The sequence below is a fragment of the Eutrema salsugineum genome, unplaced genomic scaffold (genome assembly GCF_000478725.1).
Source record: "Eutrema salsugineum unplaced genomic scaffold, Eutsalg1_0 scaffold_1, whole genome shotgun sequence".
Taxonomy (NCBI): Eukaryota; Viridiplantae; Streptophyta; class Magnoliopsida; order Brassicales; family Brassicaceae; genus Eutrema; species Eutrema salsugineum.
In genome coordinates, this window is record NW_006256909.1 from 21,318,069 (window position 1) to 21,346,017 (window position 27,949).

The following is a 27,949-nucleotide window of genomic DNA, read 5'->3' on the forward strand; positions in this document are numbered from 1 at the left end:
TACAATCTTGCCCCTCAGAGCCACTTTAACTACTGCTAACCATGAGATTCCTGTTGATCGAACTCGGGTGTATGGCAGAAATGTTACCTGTTCTGCTTGAGAAGCTAATATAAATGGCTCAAACCTGTTGTACCGTCGTGATTTGTTCACGTCAACAACTCCAAACTTGTTTAGACGTACCCCTCTTCCAACAGTTGGATCAAACCAATCACATTTGAAGAGAACAGTTTTCAGCCTTAACAATCCAGGATTTTCCACTTCAATTATTTCCTGCAGAACTCCATAAAAATCTATTTCCCCCCTCACACAAACTCCATAGTTAGTTGTCGCCCGCTTTGCACCGTGACGGTATGTGTGAAAAACATAGCCCCGAGTGAAATACATGGAGGCTGTAGTTATTTTTTCCATCAGACCTAGTAGTAACTCATGGAACCATGTTGGAAATTCATCCGGATCATTCAGATCCACCTAATAACAAAAAAACTTGCTTTAATTTCTTGATTTTGCATGGAACAATGTTGGAAAATCATCCGGATCATTTGGATATATATCAAAGTAGTCTTTTCATTAAAATTTTATACGTACTTGCGCTTTTAACCACTGGGCATAGTGTTGATCTTTACGATCATTGATTTCAGTTTCAGAAACCCCAGATATGCATTCTTTAACCTCATCAACAAATGTGCTGAGAAAAAACAAATAGTTAATTAAGACTGACAGATATATATATATGATTCTTCTGTAATTAAAAAAGTACCTTTCGTACGACGATAACTCTTTGCAATTTAGCAGGATATATGTATGTGCACTGTGATAATCTTTTTCATTCGACCACCAAACTTCTTTTAGTTTTCCACTAAGACGTCCGATCGGCGAGAACATGTCAGGTACACCCTCAACTGTATATGTTTGGCCAACTCCTCCATCATCATATCGACGAGTAGCTCTTTCGCGTGTTCGTACTTTCGGTGCAAAATAGTACGAAGTGAAGTGCGAAGTCTCTTGCGTCAAGCTTCCCGCCACAATTGAGCCTTCCACTTTAGCTAGGTTTTTGGCTTTACCCTTAAGATGCTTCATGAAACGCTCGAACGGATTCATCTACCTATACTGAACTGGTCCACCGAGCTCTGCTTCGTGGGGGAGATGAACAAGAAGATGTTCCATTACATCAAAAAATGATGGTGGGAAGATCTTTTCCAAATTGCACAACAAGATTGGAATATTCGATGCCAGTTGTGATATTACATCAACTGATAATGTTCGTGTACTAAGATCCCGAAAAAAGCACCAATGCCTCCAACAGCTTCATGGACATTTTTGGGCAAGAGTTCAGCAAATGCAAATGGAAATAATCGTTGCATAAACATGTGGCAGTCATGACTTTTCATCCCTGCAAACTTTACCCCCTTCTCAACAGATTTAGAAAGATTAGAAACATACCCATCAGGAAATTTAACATCAGAAGAAACCCATTTGAACAATGCTGACTTTTGATCTGCACTCAACCGAAATACAGGAACTGGTGCTTTCCCGTTTCTCAGTATGTGCAACTCACTTCTGTTGCATAAATCAGGCAAGTCCAATCTTGACTTACCATTGTCTTTTGTTCTTCCTGCTACGTTCATAACTGTATGCATGATGTTATCAAAAAAGTTTTTTTCAATGTGCATGACATCAAGATTGTGTCTGAGCAGATGATCTTTCCAATAGGGTAGTTGCCAAAAGATACTTTTCTTGTGCCAATTATGATGAACTCCATAACCTTCAGGCATATTTGCAGGAGTGTGCCAATTTCCCCCATGCATTACTGTTTCCTCTGCCCCCCAATGCCCAATTTGCGCATGTATATCAGCTCCTGTTAAATTTACGATTGGAGGGACATGTACACTTTTGTTCTTCATAAATAACCTCTTATTCCTCCGATATGGATAGTTATCCGGTAAAAACCTCCGGTGACAATCAAACCAACAATTTTTTCTACCATGTTTCAGCTGAAACGCATCAGTTCGATGAAGACAATAAGGACAAGATAACCTCCCATGTGTAGTCCATCCGGATAGCATACCATAAGCGGGGAAATCGCTTATTGTCCACATAAGCACAGTCCGTATAGTAAAATTTTTGCCCGTAGAACAGTCATATGTGCGAACGCCGGTATACCATAACTGATTCAACTCATGTATGAGCGGCTGCAGAAATACATCGAGAGCTCGCTTCGGATGATTAGGACCTGAAACCAAAATACTTAGGAAAAAAAATTTCCTTTGCATGCACAAATCTGGAGGAAGGTTATAAGGAGTTAGGATTACTGGGCATAATGAATATTGTCTACCAGACATACCAAATGGACTAAAACCATCAGTGCACAGACCAAGATAGACATTCCGTTTGAACTTAGCAAAATCTGGGTATACCATATTGAAGTGTTTCCATGCCTTTGCATCTGATGGATGAACAACTTCTCCATCTACTTGTGTATGTTTGGCATGCCATCTCATTGATGCAGCTGTCCTTTCAGATTGATAAAGCCGTTTTAACCTATCAGTTATAGTGAGATACCACATACGTTGGTACGGTATCCTTTTACGCCCACCAGTTTGCGGCTTATATCTTGGTTTTTGGCAAAATCGACATTCCTCCAGCTGATCATCATCTTTCCAAATAATCATACAATTGTCAACACATATATATATCATCTCAGAAGGTAGACCAAGACTAAAAATCAACTTCTGTATTTCATAGTATGTTGCCGCTGCCAAGTTATCCTCCGGTAGATACTCTTTCAGAAGATCAGCCCAATCATCCATGCAAACCTCAGCCAGGTTATGATCTGTTTTAATTGACATCATCCTAGCTGCCAACGATAATTTAGACAGGCCTTCTCTACATCCTTCGTAGATTGGCTGATTAGCATTATCTAACAAATCATAAAATCGTTTGGCATCTACATTAGGTTCCTCAACAGCATTACCAGTATGCGTTTCATGAAATGCATCAGTCACCATCTCATGCATCCTATCATGATCTAGACTTTGATCAGATTGATACTGATTAAGCTAATGACCATAATTCGATTAATCAAAATCAACAGGACTTTGATAATTACTACTACTACCAGCATTCCCATGAGTATTACTGTCATATCCTTCTCCATGTAGATACCAAACAAAATATTGCGGCATAAACCCTCTATTTAACAAATGCGTCCACACGGTTTTGGTTAGTGTATACCTCGTATTCTTGCATTTCAAACAAGGACAAAACATCTTCCCGCTATCTTTCGTTCTCTCCATATTTGTAGCCTGATACATAAATATTTCTAACCCGTTCTTGAACTCTTCTGTCAACGCCCCATCTGAATCTTTACGCATATACATCCAGCTTCTTAGCTCGTATATAGACATCTTGAAATAAACTCAAAATACTATCTCTTTTTATTGATTAGACAATAAAAGAGTCGGTTTCTTGTATCACGTGAATGGAGTAAACCTTTTAATATTGTTACTTCTTTTTTTCAAAGAAATAACTACTAATTCGGGTTTCCAGCAATGGACAACCCAATATATCAGGATTTACAACACTATACTAAGGTTTAAGAGACCTACAATGGGTCTCCAGGATGATGATGCTCTTATGTTTGAATGATGATGTGTTGTGAATGAAAGAAGGAATGAAGATCTATTTATAACAAAATTTCGGGCTTTACGACGCTTTTACAATGATTTTTTACATCGCTTTTACATTCAACAAAAATATTACGACTATTTTACGTCGATTATGCGATAAAATATTTCATCGACATTAGTTAGGTAAACATGTTTTAAATGTTCTTCACCTAACTTCTTTATCGACGTAAAATCGTTGTAAGTGTACATCGAATACAGGTCGTCGTATATTCGTCGTAATGTTACATCTAATTTACGACGATTTTGAAATTAATATCAAATCTCTCATTATCGATGTATAATCGTCGTAATTCGTCGTAAATTGTACGTATGCAAAGAGTACGGCTTGGGTAGTCATCCTTCCTTTGACAACCAGTTTTGCTAATGCTCGCTGAGGAACATAAGCCTTTTAGAACAACTGTCAGCTTTTATCAATTATGTCAACCAGGTTTATTGTTTATGTCAAATTAAGATTATTGTTTATTTAGTTTGATGTAAACGGACTTGTTGACTGGTACAAGCAATGGAGAAAATGATGTATTACCTTGGGCGGAGACATTGTAAGTGATCGATTTGCTGCTATGGAATGTTCAGATTCTAGATCCTAACCCTGGTGTAGTAAATGACAAGAAAGTGGTGGAGTAAATGAATCTTGTTCTATCAGCGATTCCACGAATTGTAAGAAACCTGTGCCCCTGCCTGCAAACCCAATCTCGAGGATTAGATCCTTTTTCATGGCAGAGAGCAAGTCGAAAAACTCCACTTTTTTGAGAATTTTCAGACAAACGGTAGACGGTAGTCGGAATATTGTTGGAACTGGATTTGGGGCGAATATATTTTTTCATCGGTTCCGAGGTATTTCCAACAAACGTTAGATATTGGTCAGAATCTTGTCAGAATCAGAGTTGGGCTGAAGATATTTTTCATTGGTTCCAAGAAATTTTTGAGAAAGCTAATATGTCGGAAAGTTCCGTAATTTTCCGATGATATTTTGGCCAATTTCCAAGAAAATATTTCCTCGAAAATGTCCGATAATATTCCGAGTAAATTGCAAGAAATTTCTTAAGAACATTTTCTCGTCGGAAATTTCCAAGGAAAAACTGAGAAATTTTGGCGGTCGTCGGAATTTTGTTGGTTACATGTCAGAAATTTTTCGACAACAGATTTTGTCAGAAATTTTCGTAGGAAATTTCGTAGGACATGTCCTATATTTAATGTTTGGAAATGATTTGAAGACGTTGGAAAAAGGGAGACAATATCTGTGTTTAGATCCTAACGAAGGAAGCAGGGACTATAAATCGCTTAAGTGTGGCGGGAGGATTGTAATTTGAAAGATCACAAACTTATCAGACCCGGTGAACTCCCAATAACTACATAAGGATCCAAAAAGTGAGAACATGTGGACGCTGTATAAAATTAAATCTACACTTTCCAATAGGACCCTTAATAAGAATTTGTCTTTTTGGAAGAATATGTATAGATACATATGAAAGTTTTTAGAAAGAAAGAATGAGTGGACGCCAGCCATGTTAAAGAATGGAGGATTGTAATTTTAAAGATTGTAGTTTTAAGAAGCTGAGATTAACTTTAAATCACTTAAGGGTGGGTGGAGGATTGTAATTTTAAAGATTACACGCTTATCAGATCAGATGAAATCACAAACACTAAAAAATGATCCAAGAAAGAGAGAACACGTGGAGTTTAGTATAACAATTATATCTATACATTCAAATAGGATCCTTAATAAGTTAGTGTAACAATTACGTTTATCAGGAAGTATGGATACAATTACATCTACACATTCAAATGAAAGCTTTGTTAAATAAGTCCCAATGTCAATCTCTAAAACTAGACGTCCTTTTATGTGTAGGTTTTGAAGAAGATATCCTCAAACAAAAGATGACAATAGGTTAATACGATTTAGTATAAATGTGGCTGAATAACAATTAAATGGTTGCAAAAGTTAACAAAGGTAGTTAAAACAAAAACAAGATAAGAGTAGTCTTAACAATAATTAAAAACCAAAATAAGAGTAATCTTAACAATATAAATGTAGTCTTAACAAAAACAAAATAAGAGTAGTACTAAAAGAAGCAAAATAATAGTTATTAAATGGTTGACTTCACCATCCTAACATACCAGGTCCCCTCACAGCCCAACGTATGTGCATGAAAAATATCTGCTGCTCTTGTGTCCAGAAACAAAAGTTTCACAACTTTGGTCCCTTCAAGTTTTTATGGTTCCAAGACATAGTATCATCACAAATGGCACATTTGCAACTCCATAGGGTCAGATACTGTTTGTTTGTCTCATACATCCGCGTGTACATTTCTTCTGGTTGCTTTTTTGGATACGTCAATTCCCTTGTATTGATGACTTGTCGAATGATCTTCTTAAGTTTGCTCTTTGATAGTTTGCTAAGATATTGGTAACCAATTTTCTCTTGACATACACATTTCATGAACATGCCATAGGTGTAAACTGCAAATTTGTATCCTTTATCAGCAGCTTCTTTGATAAGTTCAATACATTGATTGTTATGATGAGTGAAGTAGTCCTGCATCTCCTTGATGAACAGAGTTCCTGGATTTTGTACCACATACATTCTGTGGAAGAGATTAAAATATTCCATAATCTCATCTAAAGACAACTCAAGGTTGATGGGGTCTATGGATTGAAGGAATGTAGTGCCTCTAGTGGACGTTTGAAAACGTTTGCTGACAAGTGGCAGGCTGCCAATGTGTTCAACGGTGTTGCAACTAAATCCCAGGACCTTCTCCAGTAATTCATCCGGTAGATCAAGTAAAGTTGTTTGGTAAGCATTCCTTTGGAAATCGTGAATCCGCCTTCTCTGTAGTGCCCTACTCATTTCTCTCCAAAATCAGAACACATTGTAAACAATTTTATAATCTAGTTAAAAATTGTTTGGCTTAAAACCGAGATTCTTGTATAAAAGTAAACTCCAATCGTATTTAGTAAAATAAGACAAAGCATTAGGCTATGGTGTTGAAAAGTTACTAAAAAAGTACATACTTTTTGCAGGCGGAGGATTACAGTTAGTTTACACCGTTTGTACAACTCGAAGAGGAGTTTGTGTTTATATACTTGTGCCGGCTAATGATCCTTAAACAGTTGCGACTGCGTATACTTTTTGATTTATGTTTATGGTTTCATGAACTCTCAAGAGGCATCCACTCTTCGTAGTGTTTTTGGACAAGAGGAAAACAAAGAGATAAGTTACAGTTTTGATACAGATACTTCTAGAGTGGGCTATTTTAAAACGTATCCATAAACGATAACTCCATATGTTGGTCTGAATTCTAATTGGGCCTTAGTGACTTTATTTTATCCAACAAATAATTGAGGCATCCATAATAAATAAGCAGTTTGGATACCTATAAAAAGGTTATTAAAATATTTGCATTTAGACCAATGTAATCGTGTATCAATAAACCGCTTTGACCGTTTTCTGAAAGATGTTTCTAGAGTGGGCTATTTTAAAATGTATCTATAAACGAGAACTCCATGTCTAAGTGTCCCTACCAATTGAGCCTTCGTAATTTTATTTTAACCAACAAAAAATGAGGCATCCATATAAAATAGACTGTTTAGATACATATGTTAAGGGTATAAGAATAGTTACATGTAAACCAATGTAAACGTGTATCAATAAACTCAAACTTGTCTGGATTTGGATGTATCCTATGACCATGTCTTGAAAAATGACTGTTCTTTAAAAGGATTACAAAAACTTGTTTCGATTTGGATGTATCCTAAACCAAAACTAGTGTAGGGCAGCTACCAATTTTACAAAGTAATGGCAGATCAATGTGCAGGTCACACTACAATTTGGGCCTGCAGTTTGGGTTTTTAATCTAACTATGAAATTTGTAATCCACAAAAGCTTAACTAATTGGATACAAAACTGAAAAAAAGAGTTTTGGCATTAGAATTACAAAATGTAGTAGTCCGAAATTAACCAAGTTGAAACGGAAAATAACATAGTAGGAAAGAAAGTGAAGCTCAAAAAGAGGGCTAAAAAGAAATAACATCCATGGGATATGTAACATAACTAGCCGTTCACTGAAATCATAACGATGGGGACCTACAGCAGCGCAGGTAGGTAAAGCACGTCAAAGTGGTATGTCCTTCAATCCGGCAGCTGGAACATATAGATGGCTGCCCACCTAGAGTAGGGAAAAAATCTATCAGGGATATGACTTTGAGTATGACCCTCTGTACTGTGATGAAGGGACAATAGAAAAATGAGCTCTACTGAATTATACGAATCTAGTATTAAAGATTTATGGAATTGAATATCGGAAACTTACACGGGCGATGGAAAGGCGTTTTGGACGGCCAACATATGTACGCTTGATTGGAGGCAACAACTTCGTAGCAGTCACCTTAATTGGATAATCGTCGTCTGCAATGTAAGGTGATGGACTGACAGGTTCAGAGTAGGTTTTAAGCCATTGACCAGTGGTGTAGCTTTTCCCCACTATTGTTAGCGGTGATATTCCCAAATGTTTAGCAGCAACAAGACAATGCTCACAGGGAATTAAAGTTTTCTGGAGGGTCATACAAGAGCAAGTTTTTAGTTCCAAGTTAACTAAAAACCTTTGACCATCCGGGGATAAGACTTCACAGCAGTTATCGGTAACTATACCAACTGCCCGTCTATCTATGGATTCTGATTTTTTGGAAATCAGCTCTTCTGTATAAGGACTTACCTCCGCTTAATGCTCTATTTCTTTGGCGTAACACAATGAAAACATAGTACTGACATGCCAGTGAATAAAATTGAGGAAACTCATGATAGACTCTTCCGTAAGCATGTGTCCCAAATCATAAACCTTTGAACAATGAATGTCAAACTGATCAACCTTTGAAAAAGCCATTCTCCATCGTTGAAACCCAAGAGACTTCAGGAAAATTCTGCATAATAAGAATTCTTGCTTTTGATTGCCTTGAACAAACGATGGAACTCGGGGACAGTGTATGCGTATGATGCCTGTTTTACAAATCCCAGTAGGCCTGGAATGCCATAGCTTTGGCGGATGTTTATCCATAGTTCACGAATACATACACCTTTCTCTACTTGAGGATACAGCGTATATAAGGACCAGTAGATAAGTTAAGACATAGAAGACACAATCGTCAAGTCGGGGTGTCAGGGTAAATGCTTCTCAAATTGAAGAGGAACCATTGCCAAGTTTGAGAAGTTTCCTTATCAGCAACCACAAAAGCGAGAGGGAATTGTTGATTGTTGGCATCTTGCGTCGAGGCCATGAAGAGGAAGCTTTTATTACGGCCTTTGAGATGAATTTCGCCGAGGATAATGACTGGCTTTAGTTTTGAGAAAGCACGCCTAGATGCGCTGTAAGACAAGATCAAAGACCTAAATCTGGGGCGGCCTAGGTAGACCGATTCGGTATCCAGGATAACAACAGTGTCGGGGTTAGATTCTTTGAGAAGGTATAGAAATTTGGGGATTTCGGAGTAAGATGTATCATAACGGTAAGCCATTGTGTTTTTAGGGATTTGCTGTTCCTGCCTGATTTGGTTGTATATATTCCCAGAAACTGAAAGGAGAATTGTATGATATGATTTAAGACAATCAAATTTGTAGAAGAACTATCCAAGTGTGGACGTCCACTGGCTTACATGTAAATCCATAATAACATTTTTACATACCGTAAATAATAGATCTGATCAACTTAACCATGGTAGGTAATCCATTTGGATAGTAAGTTAACCCAGCTATTAGAACTTAGCATAACTAAAGGTAACAAATAGTGCATATATAGTAGTGGATTACACATGCAACATAATTTATATTTAGAAAACGGGCATTAAATTAGAATAACATAGTAAAAACGAGAACATGTCAAAGTCCACAACCAAATACATTTATGGGGTAACCCATAAATAATAGATCTCCACAACCTAACCATGGTAGATAATACATTTGAATAGTAAGTTAACCGAGCTGATAAAAGTACGAAATGAGAACATTCGTTAAGTTTACAAAAAGGGGCATTAAATTAGAATAACCAAGTAAACACATGATCACATTAGTTTTTCCCAACCAAATACATTTATGGGGAATCTGATGAGGATTGGCACTCATCGACGTACAAAGGGGCGACAAGTTCTTGGTAAATGTCCATTGCATAGTACTTCCAAAAAGCATCGACGTCCTTGTTTGCAAAAGTACAAAACCCCTCTACCAGTTCACCATTAGCGTGCAGCTCCAAAATTTTAATAGAGACTGGACCGCAGTTCCCACCTCTTTTGTTTTGGTAAAGTCCTTCTAGACGTTTAATACTGAACGACCGGAGGCCGTGCTTCTTTGTTGCATCATTAGGACATTGTTTGTTTAGGATATATGGTAGGGGGTAGGTCACTGGTTCCATGTACTGACTGACATTGGTTGGGTCGTTTAATGAAGGAAATGGATCTAAAATCTCAACAAACCAACCTAGAAGATTAATGACCAAACCCACCCAATGAGTGTCGTTCCAATTCATCGGTGCATATATTGTATTGACATCGATGAACCACCTTTTTCCATTAACGTGGATGTACTTTAAAAAGCTGGTAATCCCAACGGTGCTTGGATTTGTCTTTATAAGCTTTGAAAGCGCGGTATTTGCCTCATATCATAATTATGGAGTCAAAGGTTAAACCTACTCCTTGTTTATATTTATAGAGTGGTAGGTTATGCCTTCACGATCATATGATATATGGTAAAATATGTCTCCTCATATCATAATTATGGAGTCTGAAGGTTAAACCTACTCCTTGTTTATATTTATAGAGTGGTAGGTTATGGCTCCTCCTTATATAATTTATGTTTATATATTTAATTTTATTTATGGAGTGGTAGGTTATGCCTCCTATTTGTTTAATTTATTACATTTAAATTTATTTATGGAATTGTAGGTTGTACCTCCTCCTTGTTTAATTTATGTTTATACATTTAAATTTATGTATAAAATTGAAGGTTAAGCCTCCTCCATGGCTACAAAATGATGGAGTGGAAGGTTAAACCTCCATGATCACAAAATTACAGAGTTGATGGTTTAAACCTCCTCCATGATTAGAAAATGATGGAGTGGAAGGTTAATCCTCCTCTGTATCTATATTTGTGGAGTGGAAGATTAAATCTCCTCCTTACTAATATTTTGGAGTAGAAGGTTATGGCTCTTTATTGATCATATATTTATGGAATAGAAGGTTAAACCTCTTCCGTGATTATAAAATTATGGAGTTGATAGTTTAATCATCCTCTTTAATCAAACTTTATGGAGTGAAAGCTTAAGCCTCCTCCATGAATACAAAATAATGGAGTGGAAGGTTATGCCTCCTCCTCATTTTTATGGTAGGCTCAGTGTCTTCAAAACCTATGGAAGCTATACCAGGTATGTTATTATTATGAGTCAATATGTTTAGCTATATGATATATTTATCAATTATAATATGGATTAAGACATCCAAACATGTCTTTAAAAGTCAAAACTTCTAGAAGAGCTAAAAAGCTATGAAAATTAAAAACTCCATAAGAGCTAGAAACTCCGGAAGAGCTAAAAGCCCCGTAAGAGCTAAAAGCTCTGGAAGAGCTAAAAGCCCCATAAGAGCTAGAAGCTCCAGAAGAGCTAAAAGCCCCGTAAGAGCTAAAAGCTCTGGAAGAGCTAAAAGCCCCATAAGAGCTAGAAGCTCCAGAAGAGCTAAAAGCCTCGTAAGAACTAGAAGCTCTGGAAGAGCTAAAAGCCCCATAAGAGCTAGAAGCTCCGGAAGAGCAAAAATGCTCGACAAGAGCACACGATGGTGACATGCATATAAGTGATAATAAAAGAAAGATGGCAAGGGTATATACCATAGTAAACCTGAAGTTTACTAATTGAATAAACCGGTTAAACCATCCTGGTAGTTCCAATGATATAAGATCATTGAGAATACATGTTGAAAAACCAAAATCTTTTTCAACTATTGCATGTCATAAAGAAAGAAAAAAAAATGAAGCCATCGTGCTAAGCATCCATGGATGGATCACCATTTCTTTTGGTTTAAAGCTCATTGGAGATGTAGTTGGTCCTAGAGTGGGATTTAATTTGAGATGGATAGACCTTAAAAGTGTCATCATCTCGAGGGGGAGAATTAAGGAATCCCACATCGAGTGTAAACTGAACATCCAAAAGATTATGTTCGCACTCGAAATGAGCTTAAAACAAATCAAATCCAAGGGATTGCAAAACCAACTACAGTGATCTCCATGTGGGGACATAAAATATGCAGTATGGCATATAGAAAACAGCTGATGGATCCTCATATGAACTTGTTCATATTGAGTGAAAAAACAAAATCTCATATCCCAGCTGAGCTCCACTAAAAAATAGATGTCCATGAAGGACGGTCTATTTGAGTCTATGACACGTAAAAAAACATGATATACTACTTTGGTTCCAAATCCCCAAAAGAAAAGGAGCGAAAGAGGATTAATCTCCTGAAGAGATTATTGACATTGTTTGAAATAAAATAAGGTACCTGAATGAAATCGATGATAAGAGATCTCGAATTACCATGTCATTACAAAAAAAAGTGGAACCAAAGATTAACCTCTAGAGGAATTAATTCCTAAAGGATTATATTGGAATTATGTTCCCGGGAACACTACTTGATTGAAATAAAGAATGATGATCATCAAAACTCCTGAAGAGTTTTTCGAGTAGTATAATAAAAAGGATTATTCCCGAGGTGATATCTTGAACAGGTAACTGGAGATATGTTTACGGCATGTTTTGCCGATTGCCACTTTGATGAAAATAAATTCCCTGCGTTGAGGGGGAGGATCTAGAGAATCACCAAAAGATAGCACAAAAGTGTATATAAACTTTGGCTTATCTCGATCCTCCTACCAATAAACGTGAGGTGGAGTTCATAAAATTATACATTTACAAAGTTTGGCAAACCAGTTACTTGATGTGTTCAAAGATATAAGATGGGTGATGAAATCATATATCCCCGCTGCTAATGCTCCATCAAAAGAAATGTTCCGGAACAAATTATTGATGAGAATATAGCAAATGAACCGCAGGTTCAATTAAAGTGTGGGAGGCCGATTGGCTTGTAAGGTAAAATCTCATCTTAAGTGAAAAAGTTCCAAAAGAACTATATATAAAAAATGTCCTGAAGACATTTGTGAAAAGGTTCCAAAAGAACCAAATAAAAATGACCTGAAGACATTTGTGAAAAGGTTCGAGAAGAACCATATAAAGAAAATGTCATGAAGACACTTATGAAAAGGTTCTAGAAGAACCATTTAAAGATATATGTCCAAAAGAACCATATAAAGAGATTCGTCCAGAAGACGAGCGTGGCTGCACTCTTTTACCCTTATCATGGTTTTTGTCCCAATGGATTTTTCCATGACAAGGTTTTTAACGAGGCAGCAAGGAACATGCAAAATATAGACCTCCAAAGAAGAATACTTTCGAGAGGAAAAGTATGATGATATGCGTAGTGCACTCTTTTTTCCGTACCATAGATTTTGTTCCACTGGGTTTTCTATGCTGAGATTTTTAACGAGGCATCAAAGAATACGCAAATGAGAGACATCCAAAAGTTCAAAGGAGAGTACTAAAATTCTAATGACATAGAAGTCTAGATTCATCTATCCAAGAAAAAAACTCTGTCATTTTAGAATTCAATGGAAAGAAGATTATAAACAATATCAAGAGGCAGTGCTACTGCACTTTTTCTTGTTATAATTTTTGTCATAAACGGATTTTTCTATGATAAAATTTTTAATGAGGCAGTATGCAATATATTGGTAATGATGAATAATCAAGGAGGAGTGTTGAAAATGGATATGATTATCCATGTTATCAACTCATCCTTACTTACCCCCTAAGGGGTACCTACCCCTAAGGATTTACATGCTTACCAACTCACCATTATTTTATATATATTTCATGTTGTATAAATAGGGATGCAACATTGTTGTAAAGAAGAAAGAAGATGTCGATAAGATGAAAATCATTTCTCTTCATTTCCTTGCTCTCGTCTCTCTCCCCCCACTCATTCTTACTTTTACATATATATAATATATGGAGATAATATATGGAAATGCATATACATATATATATATGTTTTTATTTATAACAGATTCTACCCGCGCCTGCACATGAATTATATATTAAATCAAATTTTGGATTGTATATGTTTATTTATAGATATATTTTTTTAATAAGTGATAAAGATTTATTTTTATGTTTATTTTTTTTTAAATTTTATTTCTAGTATTAAATATAATTACAATTATGAAAACATAATTCTAACCCGTTCATTCTATTAATCTAAAAAAACTGTGATCCTATGTATTGTTCTTGTAAATTTGAATATTTAAATTTGAATATTTACAATAACATATCATTTATCATCCGTTATGATGAGAATATTATTTAAATTTGAATATTTAAATTAAACCAAAACTAGTATCCTATGTATTGTTCTTGTAAAGATATATATAATAACAACTAATTTTGTGAACTAATCTAATCTATATTTAATAAAATCAAAATTAATCTAAATTAAATTTTGAATTTTAGGAATTATTTTTAAATATATTTAAAATAAATTTTTTTTTAAATAATATTAAATTAACTTATTTGGCAGTAAAAATAATAGTCATCGAAAAACAGAATAGCTTGAAATGAAAGAAATTATGTTACAAAAGTGTTTTTGTTTTAATAGAATATTGAAACAGGATCTTTTTCAGTTCTTGTGGGTTCAATATCCTAATGTCTTTGCAGTATAAGGGGTGTCAAATCTAATGTGTGATATCTAGATACCAGAATGCATGAACTCAGTCTTAATCCAAGCAAGCAAATGAATTTGTTTTGTAACAAAGTGATGAAATTACAAATAAATTAGTCTAAAAAATGTGATCAAACAAAGCAAACCAAAAAATGACAAGATGATGATGATATGTAAATGATGGAAACATGGAGCTCTAGACATTATAGTTGGCTAAGGTGCATTAGTGATCAATCAAGGCGCTAATGACAATATGGGATATGATTCAAGCAACTTAGGATTCAAAGAAAGATTTAATCATTCCTAAGCATCAAAATACAAATAAGATTATTACTTATATCCAATCATCCTTGGAGACATAACAATAAGACAATATTAATAACCAGTCTTAAAATGTCATTTATGCATATAACAAATATTGTCATGGCATTAATGCATGAGTGTGTTACCTCCTAGGGGACTTTTTAGAAGATAATACATTCTATAGACACTTTTTGAGTTTGCTGGACTTTTTGCACTGTTTTGCAACTGTTCAATTAATGAAAAAACCAAAATGCCCCTGTGTTATATTGTATATATGATGACTTAGGTTAAGAGTTTATTACCGAGGTTGGAGTAGTAAAATAAAAAGCAGCCGACTGTTAATTATATTGCGGCCACCGTCTGAAAATTCCGGCGAGAATTTGTTTGGCTTAAGTGTTTTGTATCGACAAGTTTGTACGCGATGGCATGTCAGCTATCATGAACTAAGTGTAGTTCTTAAGTTTGCCGACTGTGAATTTTCCGTTGACCATTTTTTTGTTGTCTTCAATTGATTCAGATTCTCTTTTGGCTGTTCAAGAAGACAATATTTTACCCCGTAGATTGTTCGCCTCCGGATGATATCCTACCCGTCGATTGAACATATATTCGAGACCCACCGATACTCTAACGCTTATTCACGAAGCTTTACAAGGTACAGCTGAGTTCGAGTTAATTAGGAAGTCCTGTTTTAGGAAGCTTTACGACATCCCTGTAACTAGGGCACCTATTTCTTGCAAGCTTGTCCACGCCTTACTATGTCGGCAGATGACCTGGTTGCGCATTTCGTACAACAGTTGAAACAAGAAACATATAGGATGCAAGGTTTTCCTTTGGTTCTACAACTTGTGGCGTTGAGAATGGTCCCTCGACTCTTGGCCAAGCTTCATGAATCTCCAGATACCCCAAAACTGCTTGATCTGAATACAATAGGATTGTCAAAGCACACTGCTTTGACCATGAGCGAAGTGCATGATTCTGAGTCTGATGATAATGTAAGTGTAACTCTTGTATTTTTTGTTTTTTTAAAGCAGTAAAACTTTTTTATATATCCATGGTAAATTGTTTTTTGCCTTAGTTGGTTGTCCATTCAAGCATTTGTAATGATTATGAAGCTTATGATGGTTGGGGTGATGATGAAGTCCCTGAGCGGAAAGTTTTGTATATGGTGGGGTTGTTAAAGATAGGCCACAAGTTCAAGATAACGGATTGGCCTGGAGACGACACGTCTATCCGAGGTCTGAACCCGATGTCCCAAAAGTGACAGTACAAGAAAAACACCGTTTTACAACGGCTAAAATCGTCGCTATTTCGTCGTAATAGGGCTATTACGACGAACTACCGGTAAACTCATCGTCGTAATAGATAAATCGTCGTAAAATTGTCGTATAATCTACGACGGTTTATATTCGTCGTAACATCGACGGAAAAAGATCGTCATAAACGCGTCGTACAGCTTACAACGACTTTTCATCGATTTGCCTCGATTTGGTATACAGCGAAACCGTCGTAAAGTTGTCATTAAAAATCGACGGAGGATCTTCATATAATATACGACACAAGTTTCGTCGTAATTCAATCGTAAAATATTTTATCATTTCGTCGTAAAACCGTCGTAAAACACAGACGTATATTCGTCGTATCAGTCGTCGTATAATATACGACGAATACGTGGTCGTAACATCGTTGTACAAGTTACGACGAATATACGACGGTTTAATAAATTAATAATAATTATATTACGACGATTATACGACGTTTTATTATAAATGAAATTAAAAAAAAAATTAATTCGAATTAAAATTTAAATTAAAAAAGAAATAATTTACAATTTAAATTTTCATTAAAATTCAAAATAAAAATTAATTTTAATAATTACAAAAAAACCCTAAAAATCTAAATCTAAACTAATGTCGATCCTGTCATCGTCCTGCTCCCCATCGTCCTGCTCCACATGTTCTTTGCCGGGTCTTCGGTTGGAGGTTTCCGCTGCGTGATCCCCGGGTCTTCGGTGGGAGGCTTCCGGCGCCTGATCCCCGGCTCTAGGAGGATCCCCGCCTGATCCCCGGCTCTAGGAGGATCAACCCCGAGAGACCGGAACATCTCCTCGTCCGTCTGCACCGGTGGTTGCCTCTTAGAAGATGAAGCAGATGATCCGACAACTCCAGCTGCCCGCAGCCTGTCCAACTGAGCCATGAGCACCGGGTTGTCGGCCCCCATAATCTCAAAGAGACTGTACAACTGGTCGATCTTCGTCTCGTACTGGGTCCGCATCTGATGGATCTCCTGGCGGATAAGCGGATCCGCTGCCCGGACATGACTAGTTGCCGTAGCGACTAGGGTATCACGGATGAATCCCATCCCTAAAACCCGGCCCTTTTTCTTAGGGGCAACCTGAAAATATGTAAAACAATTATGTTAAAAAGTATAATATAAAGTTAAAATTACACTAAATAAGAAAAAGATCTTACCTCTTCGAAAATCTGGTCCATCTCCGCCACCGTCAGCGTCGGGGTGGATTGGACCGAGCTACCTCCAGGAGACGTCGGAGGCGCCTGCTGAGTGAGCTGCGTCTGCCGCTCCTCGATCCACGCACAGGCGGCGTTGTAGATATCCTCCGCCCGAGCATCCGTGAATTCGCCGTTCCTCTTCTTATGGGTCTCGGCGAAGACCTTCGTCATCAGAGGAAGTTCTCCCCCGTTTTCTTCGACCTACAAAATCAAAATGAAATTATTAATAAGACAAATAAGAGTTAATTATTTAAAAACAAAAACTTAATAATTTAAATTTACTATCATAAGTCGTCTCCCGGTAAAAGGAATCTGACCGGAAGTGTGAGGGACGTTCTTCCGATTTCCGCGGGGGCTTATATCGCGGCCTCTTTCTGCTTCTCCTTGGTTCCTGCTGGGCGGAGCAGTCAGGTACCATCCTTCTTTTTGGTTTTTTTGATTTTTTTTGGCTTTTTTGTTTTATAAGAAACACCTGAAACTAAGAAAAAGAAAGAGATCAAAAAAAAAAGAAAGAAAAATCCTAAATACCTAAATGGGTTGCCTCCCATTAAGCGCTTCTGTTTTAAGTCGTTTAGCTCGACTTTTGGTGTTGGACGTGACTTATTCCAATGAAGAAGACCCTGTCCTGAGACAAGTCTTTTTCGACATCTCCTTGCTTTGCCTAGCAGGTTCTTTGTCACTCCAAAGTTGTTCTTCAAGCTCTTCTGCTGCAGAACGTTTTCCTGCTTTGCTGTTGTATGGAACAACTTCTGTGAAGACATCTTTATCGATATTGGCAAATGAAATCCTCCGGTTTGGCCAGTCCATTATAGCTCCGGAAGTTGCTAGAAAAGACCATCCCAGAATCACTGGATATGTTGCATCTCTCGTTTCAACAATGTAAAAGTCGACATGCACTATGCAATCTCCTATTCTCAAAGGAATTTCATGAGCTATTCCTTGAGGTGTTGCATTTGAATCATCAGCTAGACTAATCTTTGCTCTAGTCCTGCGCAGGTGTTTAATACCAAGTCTCAAAGCAATTGCCTTGGACATCATGTTAAGACAAGCTCCAGAATCACATAGCACGTTTTTAAACATTTCTCCTCTGATAGAACAAGAGATAAGAAACTGACCTGTAGTCTTGACCTTATGGAGAATTCGAACTTGCCTTTCTCTGTAGGTGTTGGCTGGTGTCTCAAACGCAGAATATGATTCATAAAAGAAAGCTGCAGCGTCATATTCAATGATTGAATCAATGTATGGCATCTTTATCTCGCTGCACGTCTGGTCTTCTTGGATTGAAGAGTCAGCTGAATCTTCAACATATTCCTTTGCCATCATACAAGGTAATGATTCATGCCAATCTGGTTCTTCATCTGAAACTTGGTTTTCTTCTTCCTGAGTTGCTTTTTTAGGTGCTGGAGGCAGCCGCGGTAAAACACCTGCTGGCCGCGGCCGAACCTCCTTTCGCCGCAGTCAGCTCTTTTTCTTCTCTTTTTTTTTTTATGGCATACTAAGGCCTGTCTAAAATAAGAAAAACAAAGCTTTTAGTAGAAAAAGAAAGCTTAAACAAAAACAAATAAGTACCTAAAATGGGTTCCCTCCCATCAAGCGCTTTGGTTTATAGTCCTTATCTAGACTTTGCAAAGAAAAAGACTTAGTTCAAATAGGATCTTGTCCTAAGACAAAACCTTTTCGAAATCCTCATGTTCTGTCTTGCAAATTCTTCATCACTCCAGAGTTCTTCTGGTTCAAATGCCTAGGCTATTTGCTCTCCTCTTTTGCTCTTAAGTGGTGTAGCTTCATAGAAGATGTCCTTGTCAATATTGGCAAAGGAAACTCGCCTGTTGGGCCAATCCATGATGGCTCCAGCAGTTTCTAAGAAAGGCCATCCAAGAATAACTGGATAAGAGTCATCATTGGTCTTCACTAAACCCTTAGAGGAATGTCTCGGGCAATCCCTCTTGGTGTTGCACTTGAATCATCTGCTAAGCTAATCTTTGTCCTGGTACTTGAGATGTGCTTAATGCCAAGCCTCAAAGCAGTTGCTTTGGACATCATGTTAATGCAAGCTCTAGAATCACAAAGAATATTGAGGAATCTTTCACCTCTAATGTCACAAGAGATAAGAAATTGACCTTTGTCTTGAACTTTGTGCAGAGTTCAAACTGGTCTTCCTTCTTGGGCGTGTGTTAACAAGTCTTTCATCTCTTGGATAGATTCTTTGCTGTCACAAAAGAAGTGGCCGATCATGTAGTCTCTACATGATTTGGCAAACAAAATTCCTTCTGGCAGGGTCTGAACTACTTGGTTGAACTCTTCAAGTGCTTCTTTGCTGATCTTGTTTGTGTAATCACTTGCTTCTTGGGGATCTTTGAGGTGGATCCTGTAAACAGCTGCATCAGGTAATGATCTAGGAAAAAATAGTTACCTGGCTCTTCTGAAGTATGTGGAGATGTTCTCCTTAGTCTTCTTGCTGTATCTAAAGAAGACTTGGAGGCAGCCTTGCTTCCAGACATCATCGAATGCGAGATATAGAGGAATGGACTTCACAAACTTGTTGAATTCGATCAGTCTCTCTCTCTAGATATGCTCTTGGTTATTGGTTCTGTGTTGTCACCAGATGAATCTTCCCCAGGGTTTGGATCTTTTACAAACAAACCATACTCTTCATCTTCTGAGAATTGCTCTTGAAGCTCATTATCACAATTGTAAACCATGTTGCAAGATGCATAAGTGTTGGATTCTTCCTTTTACTTTGATGCTTGTGCAGTGATTGAGAAGACAGCTTGATCAAACAACCTAGGTGTGGTCACATGAGGTCGGTTTTCTGATGAACAGGCTTCAGAAAGAGGTTGAAAGTTCTCCCAGTCTGAGAAGTCGTGCTCCACCGCGGGTGAGGAGCTCGGAGCCGCGGTGGGAGTGGCTCTGGCCGCGGGTGAGGAGCTCGCAGCCGCGGTCAGCTCATTTCGGCTCTCCATGCTTGCTTCTTCAATCTCTTCTTCTCCATTGTTGTTCTCTTGCTTCCAGTGGTTGTCAGGCTTGTCTTGGGTATCCAAATCATTGATTCCAGAGTTCAGATCACAATCCTTATGATCTTTAGAAAGTTTTTCAACTTTCTCGTCTACTTCATCCAAAGCATAGACAACTCTGTCTAACGTAGCATCAAGCTCCTCTGTCTTGTTTTCAACCTTTGCTACGCCTTGCCACAGCTCCAATGTGTAGTCGTAGGTCTGGTTTTTGCTCTCACTCAGCTCCTTATCCAAGTCATCGATCTTAAAGGTTAGGGTTTGCAGCTTCCTTTCGTTTTGCCGAATGTTAAACTTGTTTTTGTCTTGTTCTTCCCTGACAGACTCTATTCTCTGATCCAACACGTCATTAGCTTTGGTTCTCTGATCCTCCAGTGTCTTCACATGCTCAGAGAGTTCATCAAACCAGTTGTTGAGGCCGATGGTCACGTCATCTATCTTTGTTCGCAGGGCAGCATCGATGAGGGCTTAAGAGGCAAGGAACTGATTAAGCTTGGCTTCCAATCGATTAATCAGGATGTTAAGTCGATTGTTCTCATAGTTCTAGTGCAGAATCTGATGAGGAAGAGGATGAGATGGTCGACGGTTCACCAGGTGTGACGAATAGGGCTCATCTCGGTGGTGTGGAGGTCGCGAGTCTCCATGGTGGTGGTTCGGATTAGGGTTCCAAAGATGATGATCAAAATCACGCCTGGAGGGTGATTCACATGCGCAGGGAGCTTCACACAGGTCGCAGGACCTTTGCTCAGGGTTAGGGTTTCTTCTTGAATGATTCATGCTTCAAAGGTTTCTGAAACTAGAGCAAACAGAAGAAAGAATAAGCAGAAAAAGAAAAAGTTAGGGTGTTTATGAATTTGGTTTACTTCGTATGTTGATTTGGCAGAAACTCGACATATATATAGTCATCTGCGGCTTCAACCTCCCAGGTTTAGACCTCCAGCGACTTCATGCCTCTCCAGCACGGCGCAAAAAACTTGATGGGCTTGCGGGCCTAGGGTTGTTTTTAACAAGCCCGTTGGTCCGCCTTAAGTTTTAAATTTATAAAACCCTAGTGTCTGCAAGTGCACAGATGTACGTTGTAGGACTTAGGGTGTCGATCCACAAGGAGGATGTCTAATCTGCAAGAAACAACAATCTGTGAAGTAAGCAAAGTCATAAACCAATAAAAGATTTGGGGTTTTTGGTTAAGATCCTAAACTAAACCTAATCTAGTATTCACAAGAAATGCAATGTAGGATGAATTGTTAAAAGAACATTTAAAGCATATCGACTCAAACTAAAGTCTTTTAAACTCATAGGTGGTGATTTAAACTTCTCCGGTTTACTCTAATCGATGTATGCTGGCATTTCCAATTAGCTTCCGGGCGATTTATCTTCATTTGTTTCTGGGAATCTGCATTGAACTAGAATAGACATATGTATGATTAACCAACTGTTGTCACCTTAATCAACTAATCTCTTATATCTAGCAATTAACCCTCGCTCTCATGCTAAACTTAAGATCATGCATTGGACATTGAATTAGTCTGCTCACATCTTCTCTATAGGTAGCTTTCGACTCCTATAGCGACTATGTTCTTCTGAAGCTAGGTACGGATGATCTGATACAGCACTCTCGTGGCTCTGATCAATCCTATGCTCAAAGAATAGGTCTTGAATCTACGCTCATGCTTTTCGAATAACTTAGAAGAGATGATATCCAGAATATGGCTAAGAACAATAGAAATCCTAATCAAGAACATCACCTCTTGCAAAGAAAATGGTGTGTTCATCATGATTAGTGAGTAGTCTTCTTTTAAGCTTCTAGGTGTGTAGATTAGGGTGCTTAGTTGTATATTAATCATTGTTTAAGCTTAGATTCTCTTCTCCTTTCTTAGTTAGCTGATCCTAATGCTATATCTCTCATTATAAGCTGGATCTAGAACTTAGGCATTTCTCCACCCACAAGGTGTTTGATGAAATGCCTGAATGAGCTAACTTAAGGGTTTATGCCTTTTTCATCATGGGAATGATTGTTAAATGCATAAATGACATATTAGAACTGTTTCTTAATGCTCAATGATTCATATTTCACAAATGATGATTTGGTTTGAAAATGGATTAGTGTAGAGGTTAATGTCTTCATGAGAGGATTAATCTAGATTAGAGTTCTAAGTTAATTGGAATTTGAGATCATGTGATGCTTGCTTTATCTTTTTGTATAAGATTCAGTCTTTCTTAGCTCTTATTTTGATGCACAAAGAGGCTGTCTGGTCATTTTAGACTTGGAACCTTATGCTTGTTGATTGCTTATTCATCTAATAGGAATTAGTCTTGATTTGGTAATTAACAAAGGGCTTTTTGTCATGAGAATGAATTAATCTATTTGGAAGTCTAGACTAAAGAATTGCAAGTGTTGCAATGTTTGCTTAGCATCATGAATTCACATAGCACCCTAATCAATGATCACATCTAGAGGTTTAGCTTTCTCTTATTTTGAATTTGAGTCTTTGTTTAGTTTCTCTTATTTGTTTAATTCTTAATTACTGCTTGTTCTTGTTTGTTTTATGTTTTTAGATCACTTAATCACCAACTCATCTGCTTACTAGACTTGAATTAAGATATCTCCTCATAGTCTTGGTGTCTAGATAATCTCCATTTGGATTCACCCTCAAGTGCTACAACACAAGAGGTTAATTGACCTTAGTAGGCTAAAAACCTACTATCATAGATGTTTCACGATAAGTTATGGTTTAGAAAGGCGGTCACTGAGATATTATTTAGTTCCTGCGATTTTGAAAATTCTTTCCTGACTTGATCTCAGTTTGTTTGAGGACAAAGAAAAAGGTAAGTTTGGGGGAGTTGATAAAACCGTATTTTGACGACTTTTATGGATCATAATTATGTCTTATGCAGGTGTTTTAACTCTGTTTTCAATGGTTTTTTAAAGTGTTTTCAATGTTTTATAGTTTCAAAAGACTTTCCAGGAAACTTGGGCAAAAGATATGAAATTTGGAACAAATGAGCAATTTTAGATAAATGCAGACCATCAGAAGTATGGCAAGCGATGAAGACCTTCTCACCGTCTGATCACCCCTAAAATATTAGACAACATAGAGAATCCAACGAGCTTTCTAATGCACTTGGTTTGGAGACAATCCAACGGTTAGATCTTCAGATACTCCTGACACAAGAATGACAGAAAATGCAGTTCCAGAAGAAAGCCACGAGCCCGGACCGCGGCCAACACCTATTTCCCTGCGGGTGGGACTATCACGAACGCGGCCAGAAAACATTCACTTTCCAGACGACTTAATTAAATCCCAGATGAATTCCTTTCGTTATTTTTGAAGCCCTAAGTATGCAGGACAACTCCAGAAGCTATAAATACCCTCTTTAGGTCATTCTGATACAAAAAGAGAGAGATCGATAGAAAAATATACTTAGAGAGAGAGAGATTTCGTGTGGATCCCTAGAGGCCACCGCCGTCTCAGAAGAAGGAGCCGCCGCTGGAAGAAGCCATCGCGCCTCCATCTGTTTCTCCGTTCTTCGTTTTTCTTACCTGTTTTCTTTAATTTCGTGCAAATTTCAACACTCTATGATGCTTTGTTACAATATGTTTGAGTAGTTCCCCAGTTGGGTTTAAAGAGATTTTTAAAAGGGAATTTCGTGTGTCTTTGCTTATGAGTCGATAGATTTAGGATTTATAATCTTCTAGATGTTCTTCTTTTGCCTTTGATTTTACTGCGTGATTCTTTGCTGGCCACTTAGAAGCCGATCTGATATGATATGTTGCGAAAGCTTTCATTGATTGTCTGAACTAGGGTGAAATGAGCAGTTCTTCTATAGGAGTGGAAACCTACCTGTAGTTGAGTTGTGAATGTTGATGTGTCTTGTTCTGCTATTGCATCTTCTCCCTTCCAGGACCAGAGTGGAAACCTACAGATCAGGGTTGCGAGAGATAGTTGTTTAGTGCTGCGAAAGTAGGCTATTCATACTTTTGTGCCTTGAGTTCTAGAACATACGTAGTTGATTACCTTTATCATTTGTTTAAAATCGACATAGCTTAGTCCATGAATCCCTGCGAAAGCCCTTGAGCCCAGCGTCCGTTTTCATTGCTTACAACCTTTGATTTTCATTATATCGAATGAAAGACTAATAAGTGTGTGAGCCAAAACTCACACAACCAAGAATTTGTGAAGAGAAACTAAGGGATCTGAAACTTCTAGGGTAATCGCAAGAACAGTAAGATCAAAAGAGGATTTTTATTGCTGTAAAGTGTTTAGTCCTTGTTGCTTAGGGTTGCCAAAGTTGGCGGAATGAATTGCATACATCATATATTTATACTAACTTTCTAAACCGCCTAGCCGAAAATCTCGGGCGAGATTTTCGGAATATTTCCTTATCGCCTCATGCGACTGACCGCCTTTGCATCTCGCCTAGGGTTTTCCATGGGCTTCATCTTTCAAGGCTTTGGTTCGGCCCGTCCAAGCATCTTTACGGCTCGGCCCATCTAGCCTTCTTCACGGCTCAGCCCACTTGCCATGGGGACATGATCTAGCCCACCGCACCGATACACGGCTCGGCCCAAACGTGTTGAAGTGGGGCTCGGCCTATTTCTTTTGATGCGGCTCGGTCAACCTGTCTTCTTTCACGGCTCTCCCTACTGGCCTATCTGCACGGCTCTCCCATTTGTCTTGGTGAGAACGGCTCTCCACTTGTCATGGTGAGAACGGCTCTCCCACTTGGCGACCACGGCTCTCCCACTTGGCGACCACGGCTCTCCCACTTATCTTTCTTCCACACTTAGCCATTCTGAGGTGGTTTATCTACTTGGGGTGAAAACCGACCCCAACAGTTAGCCCCCCAGCTCGTCAGTTTCGGAGGCGAGAGTGACGAGGTCCATTATTTCCGACCGTAGGATAAACCACTGAGTTAGACGCCGAGGCGTTTTGGGAATGAAGACGCTGAGGCGTTTTGGGAATGAAGATGCCGAGGCGTTCTGGGAATGAAGGCGCCGAGGCGTTCTGGGAATGAAGGCGCCGAGGCGTTTTGGGAATGAAGACGCCGAGGCGTTCCCAAGGAGTGCCGAGGATGCCGAGGTGTTCGAGATGGTACCGAGGATGCCGAGGCAAGATTAAGGACGAAGCAATATTTTTTTTTTTTTAATAGTGATAGCCCATGACGAGGTGATTTGAGGAGGTTATGCCGAGCCGAACAAATGGCGAGGCGTTTCGAGAGAAAGCTCGTGCCGAGCTGTTTTGTTAGCGGCAAGGCGTCTCAAGAAAGAACGTCAATGCCGAGCCGTTTCGTTAACGACGAGGCGTTTCAAGAAAGAGATTCAACGCCGAGCCGTTTCGTTAACGACGAGGCGATTCAAGAAACAGATTCAACGCCGAGCCGTTTCGTTAACAACGAGGCGATTCGACAGAGAAAGAGTCAATACCGAGCCGTTTCGTTAACGACGAGGCGTTTCAAGAGAACAGATTCAATACCGAGCCGTTTCGTTAACGCCGAGGCGTTTCAAGAGGGAAAGAGTCAATACCAAGCCGTTTCGTTAACCTGGGTACCCTGACTGTTGGTCTTCCGAGAGGAAATTCCTGATCTTTCGGCGCGTGCCAACGACGCAGTCCGGTATAGCCAGTTCACCGCGGATCCCACGCGCTGTTAGACGGCTTCCCGAGGTTTACGCGGAATTCACGCGCTTTGTTTTTTCTATAAATAGGTGAGCTCCTTCACTCTTCCTCATTATCTCCAGACTCACTCGTTTTCACTAAAGGTAGCTCTCCCTTCTCTCTTCTTTCTCTCTATAGTTTATTTATTTTCCAGCTAGGGTGTCCGAGGTCTCCGCCATCCCAGATCTTTTTCTGGCAGAGGTTCGCCGAGTCCTTCTGTAATTCTAGTATAACTTGTAAATCATGTCGAGCCGCTCCGATGATTCGTTGGACTCGCTTTTTCATTACGAGCCGAGCCGCGTAGATGCCGAGGCGAGAAGTTCAACAGAATCCTCCGAGGTGTCTGTTTCGCCGAACCCTTCCAATTGTTCATCTGACGAGGCGTCGAATGACGCGAATCCATCAAACGAGGGTTCTGCAGATGACGAGCCGTTGGCTTCGACGAGCCGTCCCCAGGACCCGGTTCCTGATGAAGGTGTTAATCGCGCCACAGTAAAAGCCGAGGAGGAAGCGTTTCTCTTTGACCTACTCGAGGCTAAGTACGAGTTGGAACGTCTCATGGCATCCCGAGGCGCTTCCACATCTGGGCGAGGCCACAAGTTAAAAGACTAAAGCCTGATCCGCCTGATCCGCCTGGCTCTACGCTTTCTTCCCTTGAGTCGCTCGAGGCGTTGAGGCATCGCTTCGGGATATCCGAGGCGGTGGAGTTTGTCGTTCCCGAGAAGAGCGACCGAGCCGACAAGCCTCCAGAGAATCACTTCACTCTGTACGAGGCGTTCTTCGAACTTTGCTTTCTCTGGTTCCCGATCCCCGGAGTGATCCTCGAATACCTTTGGAAACACAGGATCTCGATTGGGCAGATTATGCCGAGGGGATTACGGCATATGATCGGCATTTTAGTCCGAAGCTTCGAATGCGGTCTTGACATCGAGCTGAAAGCTCCGAAAGGAAATAGGTTCTATATTTCCAACAAGGCGAAGCGACGGATTATTGGCGGTTTTCCCAGCAAGGATCAGTTTTGGACTGAACGCTTCTTCTACGTCTTGGTGAACGAGGCGTCGGTCGGTGAAGATTACGTTCACCGAACCAAGACCGCTTGGGGACCACTTGGTAGCCGACCCGAAGATTTGCCTCGGCTCGGAGATTCAGTATATATTCTCTTCCTTTTCTGAAACTTTTGCTTTTTTGCTTTGTTTTGCAGTTCGGTGCTATCTTTACTGTTCGAGACTCTCTTTCGGCGCGGAAGGTTAATTGGAGAAAAAACTTCACCCTCGAAAGAGTAGAAAAAACGCGAGCCATCCTTGCCGGAGTCCCCGTCAGTTCTTCATCCTCAAGTTCTTCGAGAGATACCCGAGAGAAGATGGTGGTAATCGCCCTTAGAGAAAGGAAGAGGTGCGAGGAAGAGGAAGCCGCTAGACGAGCTGCCGAGGCGGCTCGCGCGCAAACCGAGGTGGTTCCGGCGCAAGCCGAGGCGGTCTTAGCGCAAACCGAGGCCGTCCTTCAACCCGACCCTCTGAGCTGGGAAGGGGATGTGATGATCCGAGCCGCAGAAGGCGACACTGCCGAGGCGGCTGAGAAAGATGTAGTGCCCGAGGTGGAACCGGGCGAAATTATCCCCGAGGTGTCCGGGGACGGCTCGGCGGCGCGGAGTAAGACTCCTTCGCAATCCGCCATCCTGGCCCTCCCGAAGTCGACGAGGCCACCGACTTCGGTCGTCCAGAAGCATGACTCTAGCCAAAAACGTTCAGCTACTGACAAGGGGAAAGGCGTCGCCGTCCAGAAGGACGAGCCGTCGAAGAAGACGGGGACCCCGCCGCGCGTAAATTGGTTGTTGACGATCCTGACGCTTCTGCCGTCATGTTCTCGCGTGTAAATAACGTGAACACGCGTCTTCCTCTTCCGGAGAAGATGAGGAGGCCGAGGTCATACGGCGCGATGGCGCAGCGTGGTACCAAGGTACGTTTCTATTCGCTTTCCTTTATTTTCGT

At 39.4% G+C, this 27,949-nt stretch overlaps 1 protein-coding gene across 1 annotated transcript; it reads left to right on the forward strand.

The window, feature by feature from the left end:
* The first annotated feature begins 26,204 nt into the window (after positions 1-26,204).
* LOC112082166 (uncharacterized protein At3g60930, chloroplastic-like) lies at positions 26,205-27,834 on the forward strand. The gene is made up of 3 exons (XM_024149265.1): positions 26,205-26,522; positions 26,576-27,109; positions 27,163-27,834. Exons 1-3 carry the CDS (start codon positions 26,205-26,207, stop codon positions 27,832-27,834), a joined length of 1,524 nt encoding a protein of 507 aa, XP_024005033.1.
* The last annotated feature ends 115 nt before the right edge of the window (positions 27,835-27,949 follow it).